This window comes from Carcharhinus amblyrhynchos, chromosome 2 (genome assembly GCF_965287045.1).
Source record: "Carcharhinus amblyrhynchos chromosome 2, sCarAmb.v2.hapA, whole genome shotgun sequence".
NCBI classification, from domain to species: Eukaryota; Metazoa; Chordata; class Chondrichthyes; order Carcharhiniformes; family Carcharhinidae; genus Carcharhinus; species Carcharhinus amblyrhynchos.
In genome coordinates this window covers 108,610,996-108,635,516 of record NC_137325.1, presented here as the reverse complement: position 1 = coordinate 108,635,516, position 24,521 = coordinate 108,610,996, and the positions used below count along the sequence as shown (strand labels likewise).

The 24,521-nt window shown below is 41.6% G+C and overlaps 1 protein-coding gene across 2 annotated transcripts in view; it reads left to right on the top strand.

The window, feature by feature from the left end:
• Positions 1–23,724, top strand: part of hacd1 (3-hydroxyacyl-CoA dehydratase 1) — a 79,104-nt gene extending 55,380 nt beyond the window's left edge. The window contains exons 6-7 of one of the 2 annotated variants that reach the window (XM_080210858.1): positions 20,400–20,578; positions 23,100–23,724. In XM_080210858.1, the coding sequence (XP_080066984.1) occupies positions 20,400–20,578; positions 23,100–23,182 (262 nt within the window). In that variant the 3' untranslated portion in view covers positions 23,183–23,724. Of the gene's footprint in view, positions 1–20,399; positions 20,579–23,099 lie in introns of those variants that run through there. The other variant, XM_080210865.1, reaches the window with a different exon arrangement.
• Positions 23,725–24,521: the final 797 nt, after the last annotated feature.

Below are 24,521 nucleotides of genomic sequence, written 5' to 3'. Positions count from 1 at the left end.
AGCAGAATCAACAGAATTATGAAGTAACACTTCCTATATCTAAAGATTTAATGTGTAATTCTGTACAGTAATTACTATGTTCTTAATTTGCATGTGCAAAGAATGAAAGTAACATGGAGCTGTGCAAGCTTGCAGCATGTTGGGTTCTGGTAATTGGCACTTGAAACAGCAGCTCTTGGTCTTGAAACCGTTTCGTGTTCAGCTGTTGCCATTTTAAAGACCATCTGTTTTGGTCATGGAATGCACTTCGCACATTTCTTCAGATCCTCGGAGGTAGTCTAAAGTATTACTGTTACACCAGCCTTTCACAGCCATTCTGTGCATGTGATTCTTTCTGCATGTTTTATCTTGGATGAAACATTTATAAAGTATTGTTTAATGCATAATAATTAGCATGCTTTTGATCTTTAATATATAATATTTTAATTCAACAGAAAATGTATTCCAATTGCATGTTAATATTTAAAAATATATAGTTTGCATTATAGAACTTAAGTTTTAGTTCACTTCCATGAAGAAATATCAGTGGTAAAATTCTACTTGTCTGGTATGACATTATGTTACTGAGTGACAACACCTGGGTCTTGTGATTTCTTCTCCAATTCCCCTGATTTGTGCTTCTAGGATCTGGGCTCATTTCCTCTGTGCCCATTACTGCTGCCACACCTCTTGGCTTTGCTGTGGCAGCAAATGAAGGGGATAAATGCTGAGTACATGAATAGCTTAGTCACCAACATGCTTCTTATCCTACTTTGAACGTGAGGATAAGAAAGAGTGACCAAGGAGAGAAATGGAAAAGTAGAAGCATTTAAGGGCTGGCAGATGGAATCATTTGTAAATGACCACAGGATGAAAGAGGAAACAGAAAATGGAAGATTTCAAAAGCATGGATTAAAAAGGAGAATTTCAAGGAGGTGACAAGTATTTCACTAGTAAACGTGCAAAAAAGATGGCAAAATTAAGTGAAAAATACAGAGGTGACAATGATCTGGATTGAAATCTGTGCCAGTGGTAAATTGTTTTTTGGTAAACACACATACAATGCAGGATCAGTATATTGACTTTGAGAATGCAATGAGGGACAAGTAACATGAAGCCTTTATATTTCAGCATTGTTTTAATATATTTTATGTTAGGAATAGGTGAGTGATAATATTGAAATATAGATATGAAGTTTTTTAAATATACATGCAATTTTGAATTCCTTTAAGTTTAGTCTTCAAAGTGAAAAATAACTTAAAAATATAAAAGCAATTTGTAAGAAATCCATTATTGGGTGAGCTTTGATATGAAACAAAGAAATATGGTATTTTGACAAAATTTTATTGAGTCAAAATAACAATGATGTTAATGGGGCTTACCATTATTTCTGAATAAATGGTATAGCAACTTGAGTAAATAGCAGGTTAGTACTAAAATTCAATGATTGTTGCCCTAATTGCACTGGCTTTGGGAAACGTGAGTTTGCTGTCTGCTGTACCATTGACACACATTGAATATCATAAAAGTTACTATACTTTTAAGATGGAAAGAAATACTTACTATATGGCACTTTTCTCATCTCTAAAATTTGCTATATTGCAAATCTGCTATTTGTAATATATATAAATGATTTGGAAGAGGGAGTAACTGGTGTGATCAAGTTTGCAGATGAATTGAAGATGGCTGGACTTGCTGATAGTGATGAACAGTGTCGGAAAATACAGCAGGATATAGATAGGCTGGTAAATTGGGCGGAGAAATGGCAGATGGAATTTAATCCAGATAAATGCGAGATGATGCATTTTGGAAGAAATAATGTAGTGGGGAGTTATACGATAAATGGTAGGACTATTAAGAGTATAGAAACACAGAGGGACCGAGGTGTGCTAGTTCACAAGTCCTTGAAGGTGGCAGTACAGGTGGAGAAGGTGGTGGGCATTGTATGCTTGCCTTTATGGGAAGGGGTATAGAGTATAAAAGCTGGCGTCTAATGTTGCAGTTGTATAGAACATTGGTTAGACCGCATTTGGAGTACTGCGTCCAGTTCTGGTCACCGCACTACCAGAAGGACGTGGAGACCCTGGAGAGAGTGCAGAACATAGAACATAGAACATTACAGCGCAGAACAGGCCCTTCGGCCCACGATGTTGCGCCGACCAGTTACAAAAACAATGACCCACTAGCCTATACCAATCCCTTTTCGTCCATAAACCTATCCAGAGATCTCTTAAACGCCCCCAAACTAGACGCATTTACAACTGCAGCAGGCAGGGCATTCCAATCCCTCACCACCCGCTGGGTAAAGAACCTACCCCTGACATCCGTCCTGTAGCTATCCCCCCCTTAATTTAAAGCCATGCCCCCTCATGCTAGCTTTCTCCATCCAAGGAAAAAGGCTATCACTATCCACCCTATCTAAACCTCTAATCATCTTATATGTTTCAATAAGATCCCCTCTTAGCCGCCATCATTCCAACGAAAACAACCCTAAATCCCTCAGTCTCTCCTCATAGGACCTCCCCACCATACCAGGCAACATCCTAGTAAACCTCCTCTGCACCCTCTCCAACGCCTCCACATCCTTCTTGTAATGCGGGGACCAGAACTGCACACAGTACTCCAAGTGCGGCCGCACTAGAGTAGTGTACAGTTGCAACATGACGCTGCGACTCCTAAATTCAATCCCCCTACCAATAAACGCCAAGACACCGTACGCCTTCTTAACAACCTTATCTACTTGATTCCCAACTTTCAGGGATCTATGTACACATACACCTAGATCCCTCTGTTCATCCACACTATTCAAAGTCCTCCCGTTAGCCCTATACTCGACACATCTGTTGCTCCTACCAAAGTGAATTACCTCACACTTCTCCGCATTAAATTCCATCCGCCACCTCTCGGCCCAGCTCTGTAACCTATCTAAGTCTCCCTGCAGACTATGACACCCTTCCTCACAATCTACCACACCTCCAACTTTGGTGTCATCAGCAAATTTACTAATCCACCCAACTATACCCTCATCCAGATCATTAATAAAAATTACAAACAACAGTGGCCCCAAAACAGATCCCTGAGGCACACCACTCGTAACCGAACTCCATGATGAATATTTACCATCAACCACCACCCTCTGTCTCCTATCTGATAGCCAATTCCTGATCCAACTTCCTAGATTACCCACAATCCCATACATCTGCATTTTCTGCAGAAGCCTACCATGGTGAACCTTATCGAACGCCTTACTAAAATCCATATATACCACGTCAACTGCCTTGCCCCCATCCACCTCTTTGGTCACCTTCTCAAAAAACTCTAAGGTTAGTAAGGCACAACCTACCCGCTACAAAACCATGCTGACTATTTCTAATCAATTCATTACACTCCAAATAACTATAAATCCTATCCCTAATAATTTTTTCTAAAACCTTTCCCACAACAGAAGTAAGACTCACCGGTCTATAATTCCCGGCAAAGTCTCTGTTCCCCTTCTTAAACAATGGGACAACATTCGCTATCCTCCAATCCTCTGGGACTACACCAGAGACCAATGACGACCTGAAGATCAGAGCCAGAGGCTCTGCAATTACCTCTCTAGCCTCCCAGAGAATCCTAGGGTAGATCCCATCCGGACCAGGGGACTTATCTATTTTCAGCCCCTCAAGAATTTCCAGCACATCCCCCTTATCAACCGTAATACTGTCTATTTTACACCCCTGCAACCCAATGTCCTCCTCAGCTATATTCATGTCCCCCTGCGTGAACACCGAAGAGAAATATTGGTTCAATACTTCTCCAATCTCCTCCGGTTCCACAGAGGTTTACCGGGATGCTGCCTGGTATGGAAGGTCTTAGCTATGAGGAGAGATTGGGCAGATTGGGCAAATTGGGGCTGTTCTCCCTGGAAAGACGGAGAATGAGGGGAGACCTAATAGAGGTGTATAAGATTATGAAGGGTATAGATAGAGTGAACAGTGGGAAGCTTTTTCCCAGTTGGATACAAAAATCACGAGGGGCCACAGGCTTAGGGTTAGAGGGATGAGGTATAACTCAGATGTTAGAAGGAGGTTTTTCACACAGAGGGTTGTGAGGGTCTGGAATGCACTGCCAAGTAGGGTCGTGGAGGCAGGCACACTAGAGTTGTTTAAGGCTTACCTGGATAGGCACATGAGCAGACTAGAGATGGAGGGATACATAAGAACGTTCTAGTTAAGGATCAAGAGCCTCAGGATGTTCCTGCTCCAGAACAAAATATTGGGCTGTCCAACATATTTTACGGCTCACCTGTCCCTTACATTTGAGCTTCTGGGGATCTTCCGTGGATGTCTGTATAGGCTGTGTATGTTTATTGATGTCTCTTTTTTTACATTCACAGGTGATTCAGTCCGCCTTGTTGACTAACAAGGGGCATACACACGGTGGGTTGTGCGAGGGCTGCTCTTGGATGTTGCTTCGAGAGTTGCCTAGTGCTTCACGTCGTTCGTGTACGCTTAAACTGGACCATCATTAACAAATTGTCTCTAAATTAGATCTCCCCATGTAATTGTCTAAATTTGCACCCCTTTATTGTGGAGTCCAGGAGGCGTAGACAAAAGTCGTAGGTAGAAGAAGAATGGGAATGAGGCACTCACTAAATGTTAAAATGGGCGGCGTGGGCTTGTAGGACCGAAGGGCCTGTTTCCCATGCTGTGTTGTTCTTTGGCTGTAAGATGCTTTTAGAACAATGAAGTACTTTTGAATAGGACTCACGGTTGTAGCATAGGAAATACAGCTGTTAATTTGTGCTCCACAACCTTTCCACAAATGACAATGTGATAATGATCAGATTATCTGTATTTTGTGGTGGTTTGAGTGATGAAAAGTGGCCAGGACATCATTCCCCTAGTCATCATTGAAATAGCACCACTGGATCTATTGCATCATCCAAGCAGGCAGATAGGCCTTGGTTTAACATCTTAAGGACCTTAATGCATTAAGCTTGCAACAAGGTTCAATCTTGTCATTTTGGTGTGACAAACATCATTACTGCCAATCAACTTCTTAGACATTGAAAATTAACTCATCTCTTTTTTTTTGTACTGATTTGACATTGAACTCATCTACTTCAATTTACATTTCTTTCTTGGCCCTTGTACTCTGAACTAAAAATGTTTGTTCAGAACCACATAAGGCAGCACTATGCAGACTACATTGGTTCCTGGGGGACAACAGAGCACAACCCATAGAAAATTAAAAATTTAAATGTGGGAGAGCAAGTCTGACTATGTTGTTATGTCCTGCTGTAGCAAAACCATAAGATAAGTAAGTTCAAACGAGGTTTATTAAATTGATCCTGGGTATAGAGAGATTTTCTTGAGGGGAGGGTGATTAAGTTAGGCCTGTACTCATTGGACTTTAGAAGAATGAGAGGTGACTTATTGAGATGTATAGCATTCTTAGGGGGCTTGATGCTGAGAGATAGTTTCCTCTTGTGGAAGAGACTAGGATCGGAGGGCATAATCTCAGAGTAAGTGGTAGCCAATTTAAGACAGAAAATACAAGGAATTTCTTCTGAGGGAGTGAGTCTGTGTAATTACTTCAGAAAGTTTTAGAGGCTGGGTCATTAAAAATGTTCAAGGCTGAGATAGACAGATATTTTAATCAGTAGAAGAGTTAAGGTTTATGGGGATGAAGTGGGAGAGTGAAGTTGAGGATTGTCATATCAGATCAGTTATGATCTCACTGGCAGAGCAGACTTGAAGGGCTGAATGGCCTACCACTCCTATGGTCATGCTTATTTTTTAAAAAAATCTGGGTTATTATTTTCACAAAAAACTACCACAAATAGCTTGAATGCCAATAGCTTTTAGAAATACATTTCTATATAAATGGAGTGGCACATCTGATTGTTATGCTGCTGTGTATAACTACAATAAACAGAAACAACAACTTTTACGTTCTTTAACATAAAGTTCTAAGGTGCTTCAAAGGTGTATTATGACATGGATCCACAAAAAGAGGTATTAGGTCAGATGACCAAATGTTTGGTCAAAGAGGGATGTTTTAAGGAGGGTCTTAAATATTGCTGAAAAAATACATTTTGTTGAAGCTTTTTGTCTTGCACTCATCCAGATAATCATAAGAATATTAATACCAGGAGAAACAACATTATGCTGTATGAGAACGAGTGCTGATTGGTTGAAGAGTAGATTCTGATTGAGGTATTACCATAGCGATACACCGGTAACTGACCAAGAATTGTTTGGAAATTTAAACCAGAAAGCTTGACTCTGATCAGTCAAGGCAGTGCTCTGAGGAATGAACCAGTAACGGGCGGCACAGTAGCACAATGGTTAGCACTGTTGCTTCACAGCTCCAGGGTCCTGCGTTCAATTCCCAGCTCAGGTCACTGTCTGTGTGGAGTTTGCACATTCTCCTCATGTCAGCGTGGGTTTCCTCCAGGTACTCCGGTTTCCTCCCACAGTCCAAAGATGTGTGGGTTAGGTTGATTGGCCATGCTAAGAAATTGCCCCTTAGTGTCCAGGGATGTGTAGGTTAGAGGGATTAGTGGGTGTAATTAGTGGGTGTAATATGTAGGGGATATGGGGGTAGGGCCTAGGTGGGATTGTGTTCAGTGCAGACTCGATGGGCCGAAGGGCCTCTCTCTTCACTGTAGGGTTCTATGCCTATCACTTATTTTGTTTAGCTGAAACAGGCACAATGTGTGTACACGTTCTTTCTGTCTACTAAGAATAGGGCTCTGCGTATTAATATTTGTAGCTTAAGTTTGTTAGTGTAATTTTTAGCACACATGAAGGTTATTTAGCAAACGCTGTTCAACTGCAGAATCGCATCTAATTCTGGACAATCTTTTGCAAGCACAGGCCAGTTGGATATGGTCTTTTCCTTGCCTGTTCTTATGCTGTTTGATACAATCCTCCAGTCTTTGGACATACGGCCTACACACCTTGCATAACACTGGCACTGAAATTAATTTACCATATTACTCATTTGTGTGATAGGCAGAATGTTTCTTTAGCTTTATGGCAGCATCCTGTCAGTGGTGAATACCATTTGTGTTGCTACAACACAAAACCATTAGCTTTAGAGCAATAAAGTCCTGTTCTTTGCACACAGCAAAAACATGTACGTACATTGTACCTGTGTCAGTTGAATGCCTTTAAAGGGAAAGTGAGATAAAGAGATGAAGAAAGGATATCGCAGAAATTAGGCCCTATGTAACTTAAAGGATGGCCGCGTGGTAGAGCATTTAAAACTGGGGACGCTCGAGGCCACAAATAGTGGAAAGCTAATGAAGGGATTTGTGAACACGGATGAGAATTTTCAAATCAATTCATTGCTGAAGTCACAGAACACAGCAAAGACTATTGACAGCTGTAGGATTGAAGAATTTTGCTCCAGGACTAGCTGCCTTTAGCCAAGCTGTTCCAGTTACAGCATAGACATCTATCCAACAATTTGGAAAAATGCCCAGGTACGTCCTGCTCACAAAAAAAAGAAATCCAACCCCACTGGTGTACTCTGTGTCATCAGCAAAGTAAGGTGGTTTCAACAGTGCTGTCAAGTGAACAAACTGCTCACTGATACTCAGTTCAGGATCCACAATGGTCATTTGATTGATTGATCCAAATCTGGATATAAGAATTGAACTTGAGGTGACAGTAAATGGCCTTGGCATCAAGGAAACATTTGACCTAATGTGTCAAAATTGAAATTAATGGGAAAAAGGGGGAAAACTCTCCACTGGCTGGAGTTCTATCTAGCACAAAGGAAGATGGTTGTTGATGGCCAATCATCTCTGCCCCAGGACATCACTAGGACAGGTGCTTCCAAACTTTGGGTCTCAATCCCTGGACACGCAACAAGATTTTGGGGTCACAAGATCTGTTCACCTAGAAGAACAAGGGCAGCAGATACATGGGAACATCATCTGGGAGTTTATCTCCACACCACTCACCATGCTGATCTGGAAATATATCACCATTCCTCTACTGTCACTGGGTCAAAATCTGGGAAGACCCTCCCTATCAGCACTGTGTTTGGACCTACAGCACATGGACTGCAGTGGTCAAGAAGGTGGCTTGTCACCACCATCTCGAGGTTAAATAGGGGTGGACAATGAATCTTGACCTACTCAGCACACCCGCATTCTGTGAATGAATTTTTTAAAGTACTATGGTTATAAGAACAGATCAGAGGTTAGGAATTCTGTGGCACATAATGTCCCTTCAGAGTCCCTAAAGCTTGTTCATTAAGGCAGAAGTCAGGAATGTGATGAAGTATTCCCCACCTGACTGGCTGAGTGTAGCTCCAAAAACACTCTAAGATCAACACCATTCAGGACAAAGCAGCCTGCTTAATCTGCAACCCATACACCATCTTAAATATTCACTCCATCCATTGAAGCACGGTGGCACAACACTCCGGCAAATCTCTAAGTCTCTTTTGACCATACCTTCGAAACCCATGACCATCAACCACCTAGATGGCTTAGAAGACTACTCCAAGATATTTGATAATCAAAAGTTCAATAAGAGGTGTCTGCCAACACAGACACAAAGGGCTGAATGGCTTCTTTGTGAGCTGTAACTTTTCTGATTCTTTAGTTAAAATAATCATTGTCACTTAGTCTAATAAGTCCCTAGGACCAGATGGCCTGCATTGTAGAGTCTTAAAAGAAGTGGGTGCAGAAATAGTAGAAGCATTGGTTATAGTTTTCAAAAATTACTTAGATTCTGCAATGTAGTGGATTTAAAAGACTTGCAGACCACAATCAGTAAAGGTAGGCAACTACATCTCCTCCACAATCATCCTCAACACTGGTGCCCACAAGGCTGTGTTCTCAGCCCCCTACTATACCCCTTATACAAAGGTGTGTAGCCAAATCCACCTCCAATTTGATTTTTAAGTTTGCTGATGACACCATCGTAGTGGGTCAGAAATAAAACAACAATAGACGGAGTACAGGAATGAGATAGAGAATCTGGTAAATTGGTGTGGCAACAATAATCTCTCCCTCTGTCAACAATATGAAGGAGATTGTCATTGATTTCAGGAAATATAAAGGAGGACACACCCTGTCTATATCAACAGGGACAAAGTAGAAAAGCTCGAAAGCTTCAGGCTTTTAGGCATCCAGATCACCAATAACCTGTCCTAGTCCCCCCATGCTGACACTATAGTTAAAAAAGTCCACCAACACCTCTACTTTCTCAGATGACTAAGGAAATGTGGCATGTCAGCTGCGACTCTTTCCAACTTTTACAAATGCACCATAGAAAGCATTCTTTCTGGTTGTATCACCGCTTGGTATGGCTCCTGCTCTGCCCAAGACCGCAAGGAACAGCACGGTAGCACAGAGGTTAGCACTGCTGCTTCACAGCTCCAGGGACCTTTGATTCCTGGTTCGGGTTACTGTGTGGAGTTTGCACATTCTCCTTGTGTCTACGTGGGTTTCCTCCGGGTGCTCTGGTTTCCTCCCACAGTCCAAAGATATGCAGGTTAGGTTGATAGGCCATGCTAAAATTGCCCCTTAGTATCCTGAGATGCACAGGTTAGAGGAATTAGGAAGTAAAATATGTAGGGATATGGGGGTAGGGCCTAGGTGGGATTGTGGTCGGTGCAGGCTTGATGAGCCGAAGGGCCTCTTTTTGCACTGTAGGGTTCTATGAACTACAAAAGGTTGTGAGTGTAGCCCAATCCATCACGAAAACCAGCCTCCCATCCATTGACTCTGTCGACACTTCCCGCAGAGCAGCCAGCATAATTATGGAGTCCATGCACCTGGATATTCTCTCTTCCACTTGCTTCAGTCAGGAAAAAGGTGCAAAAGTCAGAGGTTAAATACCAACTGACTCAAGAACAGCTTCTTCCCTGCTGCTGTCAGACTTTGAATGGACTTACCTTGCATTAAGTTGATCTTTCGCTACAGCCTAGCTATGACTGTAACACTACGTTCTGCACTCTCTTGTTTCCTTCTCAATGAACGATATGCTTTGTCTGCATAGCACACAAGGAACAATACTTTTCACTGAATGTTAATACATGTGACAATAAATCAAATCAAATTTGAAAATAGCTAATATAGCACTCCTTAATCAAGGGGGGAGACAGAAACTACAAGCCAGTTAGCCTAACATCTGTTGTAGGGAAACTGATGGAATCCATTATCAAGGAGGTTAGAGTATAATACTTGAATCATCATGTGATCAGGCAAAAACGACCTGACTTTGTAAAGATGAATTTTTTTTTGAGGAAGTGACAAACAAAATAGATAAGGGGGAACCTTTTAGATGTGATGCACTTAGATTTCCACAATGCATCTAATAAGGTGGCACATCAAAGATTACCACACAAGATAAGAGAACATGGTGCAGTGTGTAAAATACTAGCACGGATAAAGGGTTGGTGAGTGAATAGGCAGCAGAGAGTCAAGTTAAATGGGTTTTTTGGGGATTGGCAAGCTGTAACTAATGGAGTGCCACAGGTATCAGTGCTGGGGCTTGAACTATTTACAATCTATATCAATGACTTGGATGGAGGGACCATATGTATATTAGCTAAGTTTGCTGATGGTGTCAGGATAGGTAGAAAAGTAGAGGTGGTAGTGTCTACAATGAATTATAGATAGGTTAATTGAGTGGGCACAACTTTAGGCAGATGAAGTATCATATAGGAAAACCTGTCCACTTTGACATGAAGAATCGAAAAGCAACATATTATTTAAATGGAAAGAGATTGCAGAACTCAGTGGTTTAGTGGGATCTGGGTGTCTTGGTATGTTAATAACAAAAGGTTAGCATATGAGTACAGCAAGTGATTAGGAAGGCAAGTAAAATATTGGTGCTTATTGCAAGAGAAATAGCACAGGTAAGTAGGGACGTTTTACTGCAGCTGTTCACAGCATTATTGAGACCATATCTGGAATATTGTGTTCAGTTTTCTCATCCTTATTTGAAAAAATATATAATTGCATTCAAAGCAGTTCAGAGAAGGTTCACTAGACTAATTCCAATGATGAAGGGCTTATCCTTTGAATAAAAGTTAAACAGATTGGGCCTATACCCATTGGTGTTTAGAAGAATGAGAGGTGATCTTATTGAAACATACAAGTTGCTGAGAGGACTTGATGAAGTAGATACAGGAGAATGTTTCCAATTGTGGGGGAGACCAAAACTAGGGGACACAGTTTAAGAATACAATATCTCCCTTTTAAGCCTGAGATGAAGAGAAATGTTTTCTCTTGAGGGCTTGTTTCCCTAGAGAGCAGTGGAGGCTGGGTCATTGAACATAAGAACATAAGAAATAGGAGCGGGAGTAGGCCATCTAGCCCTTTGAGCCTGCCCCGCCATTCAACAAGATCATGGCTCAACTAGCTCTAAATATAAAAAATGATAGTAAAAGTTTTTACAAATATGTAAAGAAGAAGAGACTGGCTAGAGTGAATGTTGGACCCTTGGAGGATCAGAGGGGGGATTTAGCGGTGGGTGATGAGGAAATTGCTGAGGCTTTAAATAAGTTTTTTTTGTGTCGGTCTTCACGGAGGAGGACACAAGTAGCTTGCCGGATATTAAAGGTAGAAGGATGGTAGGAGATGAGGTCCTTAATGCGATTACTGTCACTAGAGAGGTAGTGCTTGATAGACTAACGGGACTGAAGGTAGACAAGTCCCCAGGACCGGATGGAATGCCTCCCAGGGTTCTGAAAAAAATAGCAGAGGTGATAGCAGATGCCTTAGTAGTTATTTATCAAAATTCGCTGGACTTCAAGGAAGTGCCGGAAGATTGGAAAACGGCTAATGTTACGCCGCTGTTTAAAAAAGGTACATAAGAACGTAAAAAATAGGAGCAGGATTAGGCCATCTAGCCCTTCGAGCCTGCTCCGCCATTCAATAAGGTCATGGCTGATCTGAAGTGGATCAGTTCCACTTTCCCGCTTTCTCCCCATAACCCTTAATTCCCTTTCTACCGGTGACTTAAATATATTTAGCGAGGTAGCCTGCACCACTTCAACGGGCAGAGAATTCCAGAGATTCACCACCCTTTGAGTGAAGAAGTTCCTCTTCAACTCCGATTTAAACTGCCCCCCCCCCCCCCTTATCTTGAGGCTGTGCCCTCCAGCCCTGCTACCCTTTCTAAGCGGGAAGAATCTCTCTACCTCTACCCTATCCATCCCTTTCATTATCTTATAAGTCTCTATAAGATCCCCCCTCATCCTTCTAAACTCCAACGAGTACAGACCCAGTCTACTTAGTCTCCCTTCATAGTCCAACCCCCTCATCTCCGGTGTCAGCCCAGTGAACCTCCTCTGCACTCCCTCCAAGGCCAAAATATCCTTGCGCATGTGTGGCGACCAAAACTGCACACAGTACTCCAGCTGCGGCCTCACCAGTACCCTGTACAGTTGCCGCAAAACCTCCTACTTTTATATTCTATCCCCCTTGCTATAAAGGCTAGCATTCCATTTGTCTTCTTGATCACCTGCAAACTGGGTTTTTGCGACTCATGCACAAGGACCCCCAGGTCCCTCTGCACCGTAGCATGCTGCAGCTTTTCGCCCTTTAAATAGTAATCTCTCCTACTATTATTTCTGCCAAAGTAGATAACCTCACACTTGCTAACATTGTACTCCATCTGCCAGGTCCTCGTCCACTCACTCAGCCTATCCAGATCCCTCTGCAGACTTTCCACACCCTCCACGCAATTTGCTTTACCAGTCATCTTCATGTCATCAGCAAATTTCGTCACCCTACACTCAGCCCCCTCCTCCAGATCGTCTATATAAATGGCAAATAGCTGAGGCCCCAGCACCGATCCCTGCGGCACTCCACTAGTCACCAACTGCCAATCAGAATAGCACCCATTGATATCAACTCTCTGCTTCCTATTAGACAACCAATCTTCTATCCACGCTAACACCTTACCCCCAACTCGTGTACCCTAACCTTCTGTAGCAATCTTTTATACGGCAACTTATCAAATGCCTTTTGAAAATCACCACATCCACCGGTTCCCCTCTGTCTACCGCACTAGTCACATCCTCATAGAAATCCAATAAATTCGTAGCGGACAAAAGGCAGGGAATTTTAGGTCAGTCAGTTTAACGTCCGTAGTTAGAAAAATGCTAGAATCCGTCATCAAAGAAGACATAGCGAGGCACCTAGAAAAGAACGGTTTGATCAAGCAGACGTAGCATGGATTCGTTAAGGGGGAGTCGTGTTTAACAAATTTATTGGATTTCAATGAGGATGTGACTAGTGCGGCAGACAGAGGAGAACCGGTGGATATGGTGTTTTTAGTTTTCCAAAAGGCGGAGCAGACTGGACCGAGTGGCCTAATTCTGCTCCTATATCTTATGGTCTTAAGTCTGATGTTCGTAGAAGGACAAGGGAAGCAGATGCATGGTAGATAGCACTACATGCAAGTTCCCCTCCTATATCATCCAGTTCAGGAATCATATTGCTGCTCTTTCATTATCACTTGTTCAAAGTCTTTCCTAACAGTACTGTGGGGTACCAACATCAGATGGACGGCAGCAGTTCAATAAAGCAGCCTTACCACTGCCTTCTCATGGGCAATTGGGAATGGGCAATACGTGCCAGTCCAGCCAGCAATCTTTGCTTCCCAAGAATGATTTTGAAAAATGTTTTCACTCTGGAAGCATTTATTAACTTTAAAAAAAAGTGTTTACTATTCAAGGCATTTTCATTGATTATTCTCAGATACGCTGGTAGTTGTAAATTAGTTTAATATCTGTCAGGAAATGAAATACTGTGTGAAATTATTTTTCATCTTTTTACCTTCTACTTTTTACCAGTGTTAACCCTATTGAAAAAAAATCATTTTTAAATATAAATTGTCGAGTAGATTTCCTCATTTCTTTTGTTGGCAATATCTACAAATAATGCCATTCTAAATTCACACAATTGAAAAGTTAAAGGTTCATAAGTAAAATCACTCTAATCCGTTCTCAAAGATTCTGTTAATGAAATGAATTAGAAATTCGTTAATGAAATGAATTAGAAATGCATTGTGAAACTGTTGTATAACAAGCTCTTTCAAAATTTTTGGATGATAGAAAACTTGAAAGTATTGTGAATGGTGAGGAAGATAGTGTAAAAGATCAAAAGGGTATAGGGAAGTCAGACAAGTTCGTGCCAGGTGAAATTTAATGCAGATAAGTGTGAAGTGATTCATTTTGGAGGCAGCAATCTGGAGAGACAACATAAAATAAAAGGTACAATTCTAAATGGGAAGCAGGAGCAGAAGAGCTTGGGTGTATATGTCTGTATATTTTTCAGCTGTTTGCATTAGTTACTTCACCTCCACTTCAGGTTTCCAGGCAACTGAGGTTGCAGTCAATGAGAAATCCTGTTGATAGCAATGGGACCAGAAGATCCCGCCACTGGCAAATGAAATACCGCCTCCCACTATGAGAAACACACCGCGGGAAGGCCAGAAAAGCCCCGTTGAGACTGGGCGAGTGCAATTGATAAAACATACAGCATCCTAAACTTTTTTAATAGATTATAAAGTACAAAATCAAGGAAGTTATGTTAGACCTGTATAAAACACTGCTTCGGCCTCAACTGGAGTATTGTATCCAGTTCTGGGTGTCACACTCAAGGAAGATTGTGAACTCCTGAGAGACAGTGCAGGAAAGGTGCACAAGGATAGTTCCAGGTGTAAGGAACCTCCCTTACAAAGACTGGATAAGTTGGAACACCTTTGTTTAGAGGACAGAAGATTGACAGGAGACTTGAAAGAGGTATTCAGAATCCTGAGGGGTCTGGACAGAGTAGATGGGAAAAAATGTTCCATTGGTGGAAGAATCAAGTACAAGAGGGCAGATGTTTGAGGTAATTTGCAAAATAAGCAATGATGACATGAAAAATCTTTTCATACAAGTATTTAGGATCACAAATGCACTGCCTAAGAATATGGTGGTGACAAATACAATTCAGAAGGGGATTGGATTATTATCTGCAAAAGAATAATGTGCTGCAAAAACATGGGGAGTAGCACTAGGTGAATTGTTCCTTTACAGCAGGCTTGTCCAAACTTATCTGCTGAGGGAGTTGAGAGGATTCCTCTTATTCAAGAGGAGGGGCCTGATGGGCTGAATGACCTGATTCTGCTCCTATATCTTATGGTCTAATGGGCTAATGAGCAAATTTCAAAAAGATAAGGTTTGGCACAAAAATAAGTTAAATTTCACAAAAAGTTGACATTTTAAACAGAAAAAATTGCTAAGCAAAGGTACAGCAATGTCATAGCAATATTTTAAGTTTAAAAAGAGGAAGCAATAAAAATAACCAGTATACAAGACAGTCAGTATATGTGAGTGAGAGTGAGTGCATGTATATGCGTGTGTGGAGAGAGTGGGTGAAAAACCTGAGACAGTGTGACAGGCAGACTCAACATGCCCATGCCTGCCCGCACCCACTCACCTCCACATATTTGCACCCCTCGTCCCCATCTCTAGCCACCCTTGAGAAGGTGGTGGTGAGCTGATACCTTAAACTGCTTCCGTCCTTGAGGTATAGGTACACCCACAATGATGTTTGGTAAGGAATTCCAGGATTCAGACCCAGTGCCAGTGAAGGAACGGTGATCAATTTCCAAGTCAGGATGGTGAGTGACTTGACGGGAAACTCCAGGTGGTGGTGTTCCCAGTTATCTGCTGCTCTTGTCCTTAAGGATGCTAGTGGTTGTGGGGTTTGGAAGGTGCTGTCTAATGCATTTTTTAGATAGTACACATGACTGCCGCTGATCATTGGTGGTGGAGGGATTGAATGTTTGTGGAGGAAGTAGAAATCAAGCAAGATGCTTTATCTTGGATGACGTCAAGCTTTTTGAGTGTTACCGAGGTTGCGTTCATCCAGGCAAGTGAAGAGTATTCCATCATGCTTCTGATTTGCGCCTTGGAGATGGACAGGCTCGGGGGAGTCAGGAGGTGAGTTATTTTTACAGCATTCCTAGCTCTTGTAGCCACAGTTTTTATATGGCTAATCCAGTTCAGTTTCTGGTCAGTTGTAGTTCCCAGAATGCTGACATTGGAGATTCAGCAATGATGATAGTAAGGATAGTAAAGGATAGTAAGAGTTTTTATAAATATATAAAAAGGAGAAGGCTGGCTAGGGTGAATGTTGGACCCTTAGAGGATGAGAGGGGGGATTTAGTGGTGGGGGATGAGGAAATGGCTGAGGCCTTAAATAACTTTTTTGCTTTGGTCTTCACGGAGGAGGATGCGAATAGTTTGCCGGGTGTTAATGATGGAAAGATGGTAGGAGTGGAGGGCCTGAATGAGATCATTGTTACTAGAGAGGCAGTGCTCGACAGACTAGAGGGACTGATTGTGGACAAGTCCCCAGGACCGGATGGAATGCATCCAAGGGTTCTAAAGGAAATGGCGGCGGTGATAGTGGATACCTTGGTGATTATTTTCCAAACCTCGCTGGATTCTGGGGAAGTGCCGGAAGATTGGAAAATGGCTAATGTTACGCCGCTGTTTAAAAAGAGTAGCAGGCAAAAGGCAGGGAATTATAGGCTGGTTAGTTTAACGTCTGTTGTAGGAAAAATGCTTGAATCCGTCATCAAAGAAGAAATAGCGAGGCATCTTGAGAAGAATTGTTTGATAGAGCAGACGCAGCACGGATTCGTTAAAGGGAAGCAGTGTCTGACGAATTTATTGGAATTCTATGAGGATGTGTCTAGTGCGGTGGATAGAGGGGAACCGGTGGATGTGGTGTTTCTCGATTTTCAGAAGGCGTTTGATAAGGTGCCGCACAAAAGGTTGTTACAGAAGGTTAGGGGGCATGGAGTTGGGGGTAGGGTGTTAGCGTGGATAGGGGGATTGGCTGTCAAATAGGAGGCAGAGAGTGGCTGTCAATGGGTGCGATTCGGATTGGCGGTTGGTGACTAGTGGAGTGCCCCAAGGATCGGTGCTGGGGCCTCAGCTATTTACCATTTATATAGATGATCTGGAGGAGGGAACTGAGTGTAAGGTGTCGAAATTTGCTGATGACACAAAGATAAGTGGAATGGCAAATTGTGTGGAGGGTGTGGAAAGTCTGCAGAGGGATCTAGATAGGCTGAGCGAATGGGCGAGGACCTGGCAGATGGAATACAATGTTGGCAAGTGTGAGGTTATCCACTTTGGTAGGAGTAATGGTAGGAAGGACTACTACTTACATGGCGAAAAGCTGCAGCATGCTACGGTGCAGAGGGACCTGGGGGTCCTTGTGCATGAGTCGCAAAAACCCAGCCTACAGGTGCAGCAGGTGATCAGGAAAGCAAATGGGATGCTGGCCTTCATAGCGAGGGGGATTGAATATAAAAGTAGGGAGGTCTTGCTGCAACTGTACAGGGCACTGGTGAGGCCGCAGCCGGAGTACTGTGTGCAGTTTTGGTCGCCGCAATTGCGCAAGGATATTTTGGCCTTGGAGGGAGTGCAGAGGAGGTTCACTAGGCTGATACTGGAGTTGAGGGGGTTGAGCTATGAGGAGAGGCTGAATAGACTGGGCTTGTACGTGTTAGAGTTTAGAAGGATGAGGGGAGATCTCATTGAGATGTATAAGATGATGAAAGGGATGGATAGGGTAGAGGTGGAGAGGTTCTTCCCGCTCAGAAAGGACAGTAGGACTAGAGGGCACAGCTTCAAGATAAGGGGGGGACAGTTTAGAACGGAGTTGAGGAGGAACTTCTTCACTCAAAGGGTGGTGAATCTCTGGAATTCTCTGCCCGTTGAAGTGGTTGAAGCTACCTCGCTAAATATATTTAAGACGCGGGTAGATAGGTTTTTGTTAGGCAAGGGGATTAAGGGTTATGGGGAGAAAGCGGGAAAGTGGAACTGAGCCACTTCAGATCAGCCATGATCTTGTTGAATGGCGGGGCAGGCTCGAAGGGCTGGATGGCCTACTCCTGTTCCTATTTCTTATGTTCTTATGAGGCCATTGAGTGTCAAACAGCGATGATCAGTTCCTCCCTTATTGGAAATGGTCATTGCGAGGTAGTTCGGCGGCACAAATGTTACTTGCCACTTGTCAGCTAAATAGCCAAAGCCAGGATATTGTCCAAGTCTTGCTGCATTTAGACACGTAATATCTAAGGAGTCGCAAATGGTACTGAACATTGTGCAGTCATCAACAGACATCCCAATTCTGACAACCTGATGAAGGAAGATAGAGCCTAGTTCCAGAAAATGGAGACTGAGATACTGACCTCCAAGCATCACAACCATGTTCCTTTGTGCCAGGTATGACTCCAACCAGTGGAGGGTTTTCCCCCTGATTTCCATTGACTCCAGTTTTGTTAGTGCTCCTTGATGGCATAGTTGGTCTAATGCTGTCTTGATATCTTGATGTCAAAGGCACTCTCATCTCAACTCTTCATCCATGTTTGAACTGAGGCTGCAATGACATCAGGAGCTGAGTGACCTGTCATATTCCAAACTGAGCATCAGTGAGCAGGTTATTGCTGAGTAAGTGCTGCTTGATAGTACTGTTGATGACCCCTTGCATCACTTTACTAATCATCGAGAATAGACTGATGGAGTGCTATTTGTCATGTTTCTTATGTACAGGACATGCCTGGGCAATTTTCCACAATGCTGGGTAGATACCGATGTTGTACTGGAACTGCTTGGGTAGGGGAGTGGCAAGTTCTGGAACACAAATAGCCAGAATATTGTCACGGCCCATAACCTTTGTAGTATCTAATGCTTTCAACTCTTTCTTGATATCAAATTAGCTGACGACCTCAGAAAGAGACTAAGATAGCTCATCCACTCAGTGCTTCGTGGGGCGTGGCCATGACCGTGGATCAGCATTTACTGTCCATCCCTAATGTCTGTTAAACTGAGTGACTTGCTAGGCAATTTCAGAGGGCATTTAAGAGTCAACCACATTCCTTTGGATCTGGAGTCACATGTAGGCCAGACTGGGTGAGGACAGCATTGAGAATAGGTTTTTACAACAATTAACAATAGTTGTATGGTCATCATTAGACTCCTATTTCCAGACTTTTATTGAGTTCAAATTCCACCATCTGCCACAGTAGGAATTGAACCCGGAGCATTACCCTGGATCTCTGAGACTACCACTACACCAGTGCCACCCCATTAGGTTGATTTGTGCAACTAACAACTGAATATAATATTCAAAGTGACATTTGAGTAGAATCATGAGATGGTTACAGCACAGAAGGGAGCATTCAGCCCATCATGTCCACACTGACTCTCTGAAAGAGTTCATCAGCTAGTCCAATTTTCCTGTTTTTTCTCTCCAATCTTGCACATTTTTTGTTCTCTGAAAGTAACAATCCGGTTCCCTTTTGAATGCCACCTTTGAATCTGCCTCCATCACAGTGTATTTCAGGCAGCTTATTCCAGATCCTCACCACTCACTGCAAAAAAAGGTTTTCCTCATAATGTCCCAACATGCTGATCACCTTAAATCTGTGTTCTCTGGTTCTCGACCCTTCTGCCGACCAGAACAATTAACTCTATATGTACTTTGTCCAAATCCATCATGACAATGGACATCTCTTAACAAACTTCCTCTCAATGTAATCTGGGGATAACAGCCCCAGTTTTATCTTTCCTTATAATTGACCAATATTCTCCATTGTTGTAGTAATCCTTCCTGGCTTATATAAGCACATTGTAAAGTCCAACTCCTGTTATATTTTTGGACCTTTTTTCACCTGTAAGGCAGCTTTTTTTGTTGTTTCCCCAAGGAGAGGGACATGAGCACTTTGAAATAGAACATTTTTACTTTTAAGCACCCAATATAGCATCAAGCACATTTCAGTCAATTATCACATAGCTTTACATGGGGTAAAGCTCCTCCTACATTGTTCCAACAATGTGGTGAGTTCCAGCCTTAGAATCACCTGGCATTTATTTTCTATTTCCTGCCCTGACCATTCCTACGCAAGCTTTATTCACATCGCTAATTAGTGTTGATTTTTCTTTTGTTCCATAAGTGCAAACTCCTGGAATGTAGATTGTGGCTATTGAAACTTATTTACATTGGCCCCATGTATCCTACAGACTTTTATTCCATTGGTTTGGGATTGATATGAACCCAAGTCCAAAGCTTATAAGGTTGTTATTAGACTCAGTACATCACCCAGTTCTTGCAAGCTACCTTTTTAATCATGTATATCTGGACCTCCAATTCTAACTTTAACTATTGTAGTAATTTAACAATCTATAATTGAGCTAAACATTTCAATTCCAAGTATAAGTATCTCTAAATCTGACAAGTTGATGAAAGCATCTGGTTAATCTTGTAATAATTCCTGTTTGTAGAATATGAAGACAAGGAAGATTGAGTTTTTTCAACGCTGACAGCAATTTTTGTCTAATGTATTCAACATCAATGATTTTTAATAATTTCTTATTCGTGTTTACAGATACAACTTCTTTATCATCTTGTATCCAATTGGTGTTGTTGGTGAACTCCTTACAATTTATGGTGCGCTGCCTTTTGTAAAGAAGTCTGGCATGTATTCTCTGAGACTGCCAAACAAGTACAATGTCTCATTCGACTACTACACTTGTCTTATCATTGTAATGATAGCATATATACCACGTAAGTACCTTTTAAAGATTTATGCGGTAATTTTAAATGAAACAAAACCAGCATCAGCTTGTAGATAGTCTATAAATGTTCTCAACTTGTCTGTTTGTGCACATATGTACTGCATTAATTTAACTTGCATCTTTCGTTGGCTGGCACATTTTTTTAAGTAAAGTTTTGAAGTTTATTTATTAGTCACAAGTGCACTTACATAAACACTGCAATGAAGCTACTGTGAAAATCATCTTATTATGATACCTTGATCGGAATGTTACCGGCACACCCGGCCCACTTGCAGAACAGAATTCTCCATTGGCCTTGGGCGGGATTTTATTTTATACTATTTACTTAAAGCAGCAAATTTTTGTAGTTACACACAAACATTTTAATGATGATTTTATTCCACTGAGTAATTACAAAGACAAAGAACAAAAAAAAATGCCAGAGGAACAGGACCTTTGGACGTCCAAGCCTGTGCCAATCATGATGCCCTAACCAAAGTTTAAAAAAAATCTTCTGCCCTAACTTGGTCCATATCCCTCTATTCCCTCTCTACTCGTGTATCCATCCAGATGCCTCTTAAATGTTGCTAATGTGTCTGCTTCCATCACCTCCTCTGGCGGCAGCGCATTCCAGGCACCCCCCACTTTGTGTGAAAAACTTCCCCTGCACATCTCCCTTAAACTTTCCCCCTTTCACCTTGAACCTGTCCCCCTTGTAATTGATACTTCTACCCTTGCAAAAACCCTCTGACTGTCCACCCTGTCTATGCCTCTCATAATTTTGTAGACCTCCATCAGGTCTCCCTTCTTTGAATATATGAATACGAGTGACTATTTTGTATAAAAGTTAGCTAAACAGAAACTATTGGTGAATTGTGCCTGCCTTGATTGACTTAATTTTTTGAGTTCAAGTCCCAACACTGGTTGATACTGATTTTCTTCCCTGTATGAATAATAGAAAAAAGCATGGATATTGCATGTGTAAATTTACCACAAAATTAAATACAAATCTTACATTTAGTCACAAGATCCATGTTGGATCAAAATATTTCAATTGGTTTTAGAATTTCCTGTAGATACATCAGTTATCGATTCAAAAAATAATTCCTTGTCTTGTAATCTGCAAGCAACCAATTTGGGCTGTGGTCCTACATGCTAAGTAACCAGACATGATAAAATTAAATTTTAAAAAGGGACAATTATAACTGTGCCATCTGACAGTACAGGCTAGTGGGCAGCAAAAGCAGCTGCAGTAACTTACTCCCAGTGATCCTACTGCCTTCCAACAGGTTTAGAAAGGCAAAAGGATCCTCCTTCAAATGTACAAATCTGGCTCCAATAATATCTTTGGGGATCAACTCAATTTTAACACAAGGGCCATATGGGGAAATCACTAACATTTTCAGCCATCCAACTAGATGGCAAAGGGAGCCAGCAACAGAAGAGGCCAAGAATGGCAAGTTTTTTTAGAAGCTTCCTCTGTCTTTGAGGATAAGGAATGATCCCCGGTTGTAATGTCCTCCTAACTGCCATCCCAACCACATAGCTGAGTATTAGGAACTGTTCCTCTGGCAACCTTCTGCCTGAAATTCAGCTCTTGTCCACTAGTCTGATTGGTCTTCCTGTTGGTTTGGACAAAGGACTGAAAGGAGGCTTGAGAATTTCATGCTGTGGAGGGCCAGATGGTTTGCAGTCGATAGTAGTCCCAACATCGACACTTCCCACCCTGAATTACATGGGCCTTAAATGATGTATTCAATTCAATTGTGATGCTTTTGTCTGATTTATAATCCTTCAATGTTATTCTGTAAATGGACCTTTTGTTTCACTAGTAAAGCTGTAAGTTCAAACATAAGCAAAATATGATTTGCTGGTATCTTAACAATTTTCTGCTCTTCTACTCTACATGTATTTTAATAGTTCTAATACTTTCCTTTCTTAATACTGCTTTTTGTACTTCCACTTGGAATACTGTTACTCTATTTAATTAAGGTTCAATAAAGCTCATTAAAAGAGGTAAAGCTGCCACAGTCCCAGGTGACCATAGACTGCTTTCCAATTTGAGGGGGAGAGTGGTGATTTAACCTGAGGGTCAACCATACCTCAAATGAGGGGCAAGGTTGACAAGGTGGGCTATTATGAATAAACTGGTAGAGGAATTGAACCCACACTGCTGCCATTGCTCTGCATCAGTAACCAGCTGTCCAGCCAGTGGAGCCAAACTGACCCCCATCTTATAAATTTGGTAATGCAGGAGATGCCATTGCGGAAAGGTAGCACATGTGGAGTGGACTATTTCAGCATGCCTTTTGTATATGTTTGAATTTGTGCTAATCTGAAATAAACCACAGAAATGAACTTGGTTTACACTGGCACAGATTTTGTGCTCCGTAACCTCGATGGAAGTTTAATCTGGGCATTAGTAAATTGAATAATGGTATCACGTTTTTATATGTACAGACTATTTATGCAGATTGTATCTTGTGACACTAATGCTTATTTCTCTTTCCTCAAATGTACTTGCAATCAAGTTTTTCCACAACTGTATTTCCACATGCTTCGTCAAAGGAGGAAGGTGCTTCATGGAGAGGTGATCAAAGAAAAAGAGGATTAGACCAGTCATGAAACAATGGTGCTTCTCTCAGGATCATTAGACTCTTTAAACCCCATTTACACCAATGTTAAAAATTAAGATTCGATCTGAATTGTTAGTTGATCTGAATCAAAGGCATTGTGCAAATATGAATTTCTTGAACTTTGGTCAATTTGGAATAAAAATGAACTGCATCGCCATTCCAGATTGATTCAAAACTTGCTTCAATGTTTGTCTAAATTAAACAGCCTGGAATGGATTTGAATTATCGTCCAATGTGATGAATTGATCATTTTTATGTCATCATGGCACGCCTGTGACTTGTTCCTGCTTTGCACGCTTTGGGGTGAACTGTTGCCCTTGATACATTTACCTAAACTACCAACATAATACAAATGCTAAATGTTTGAAATTCAATTCAGATCAATGTAATCCAAATGGAATCTGAATTTCTGTGTAAAAGGGGATGAAGACCGAACAACCAAAACCTCAGTGTGAACTTTCGTTGATTCTGAGTTACAAGAATCATGGAACCAAAATAAACAGCTATGCATAAAACATAATGAAGTTATGTATGGATTATTTAGCAAAACTCAATCTATCCCATAATTTTGTATTTACAGATTGTTTTAATTAGTTACTAAAACTTGAAGTTGACTGCAGACTAACTTGACAATTCTGTGGTTCTTTGTAGTACAAGAGTAACAGTTTTATCCCTTTCACAGAAATATTCAGATTGAATGATTCTGATATTACAACTTTGGCTATCATCCTAGCGCAAAGATGAGGGCTGCCTCCTATTCATTACAGTCACAACGGAACAAGGCTGATGATGCTTTATGCATGTATGACCGATAATGGACAGCTGTATCTAATGCCTGTAGCTAATTACTAAACATAGGCAACCGGTTTTGTAATTTAACTGGCATCCAATTCCAAATTTATGTTGCAGAATTGCTTTCTGGGACAATTCTGTTACATCAGCTGTAATTCTGGTGCCAGTGAAATGCCCCTTTTATACTTGAGGCATTTTCTACAGAAACTGCATCCATATTCAAATATTTATGCACGCTTGCAACATTTAATCAACTTACCCAATTACATGGTGACAAGTTTCGTACAAACCAGCAACAGGAGATGGCTTTGGTGGTGTATATATGTGGATATATGAGCACTTCAGTCCACAAAGGGCCAAAAACATGGCTACCTCTTTGAATCTGAGATGCAGTTAGAGGTGGCACTGCCATTGTAAGTATGTTCACATTACATGTTTGCCACTAACTTTGGAACAGTCAACGATGACACACTGAACTTCCCATTAGTTGGGATGCGTGATGGGTTTTATTCCACTTGAGTTAAG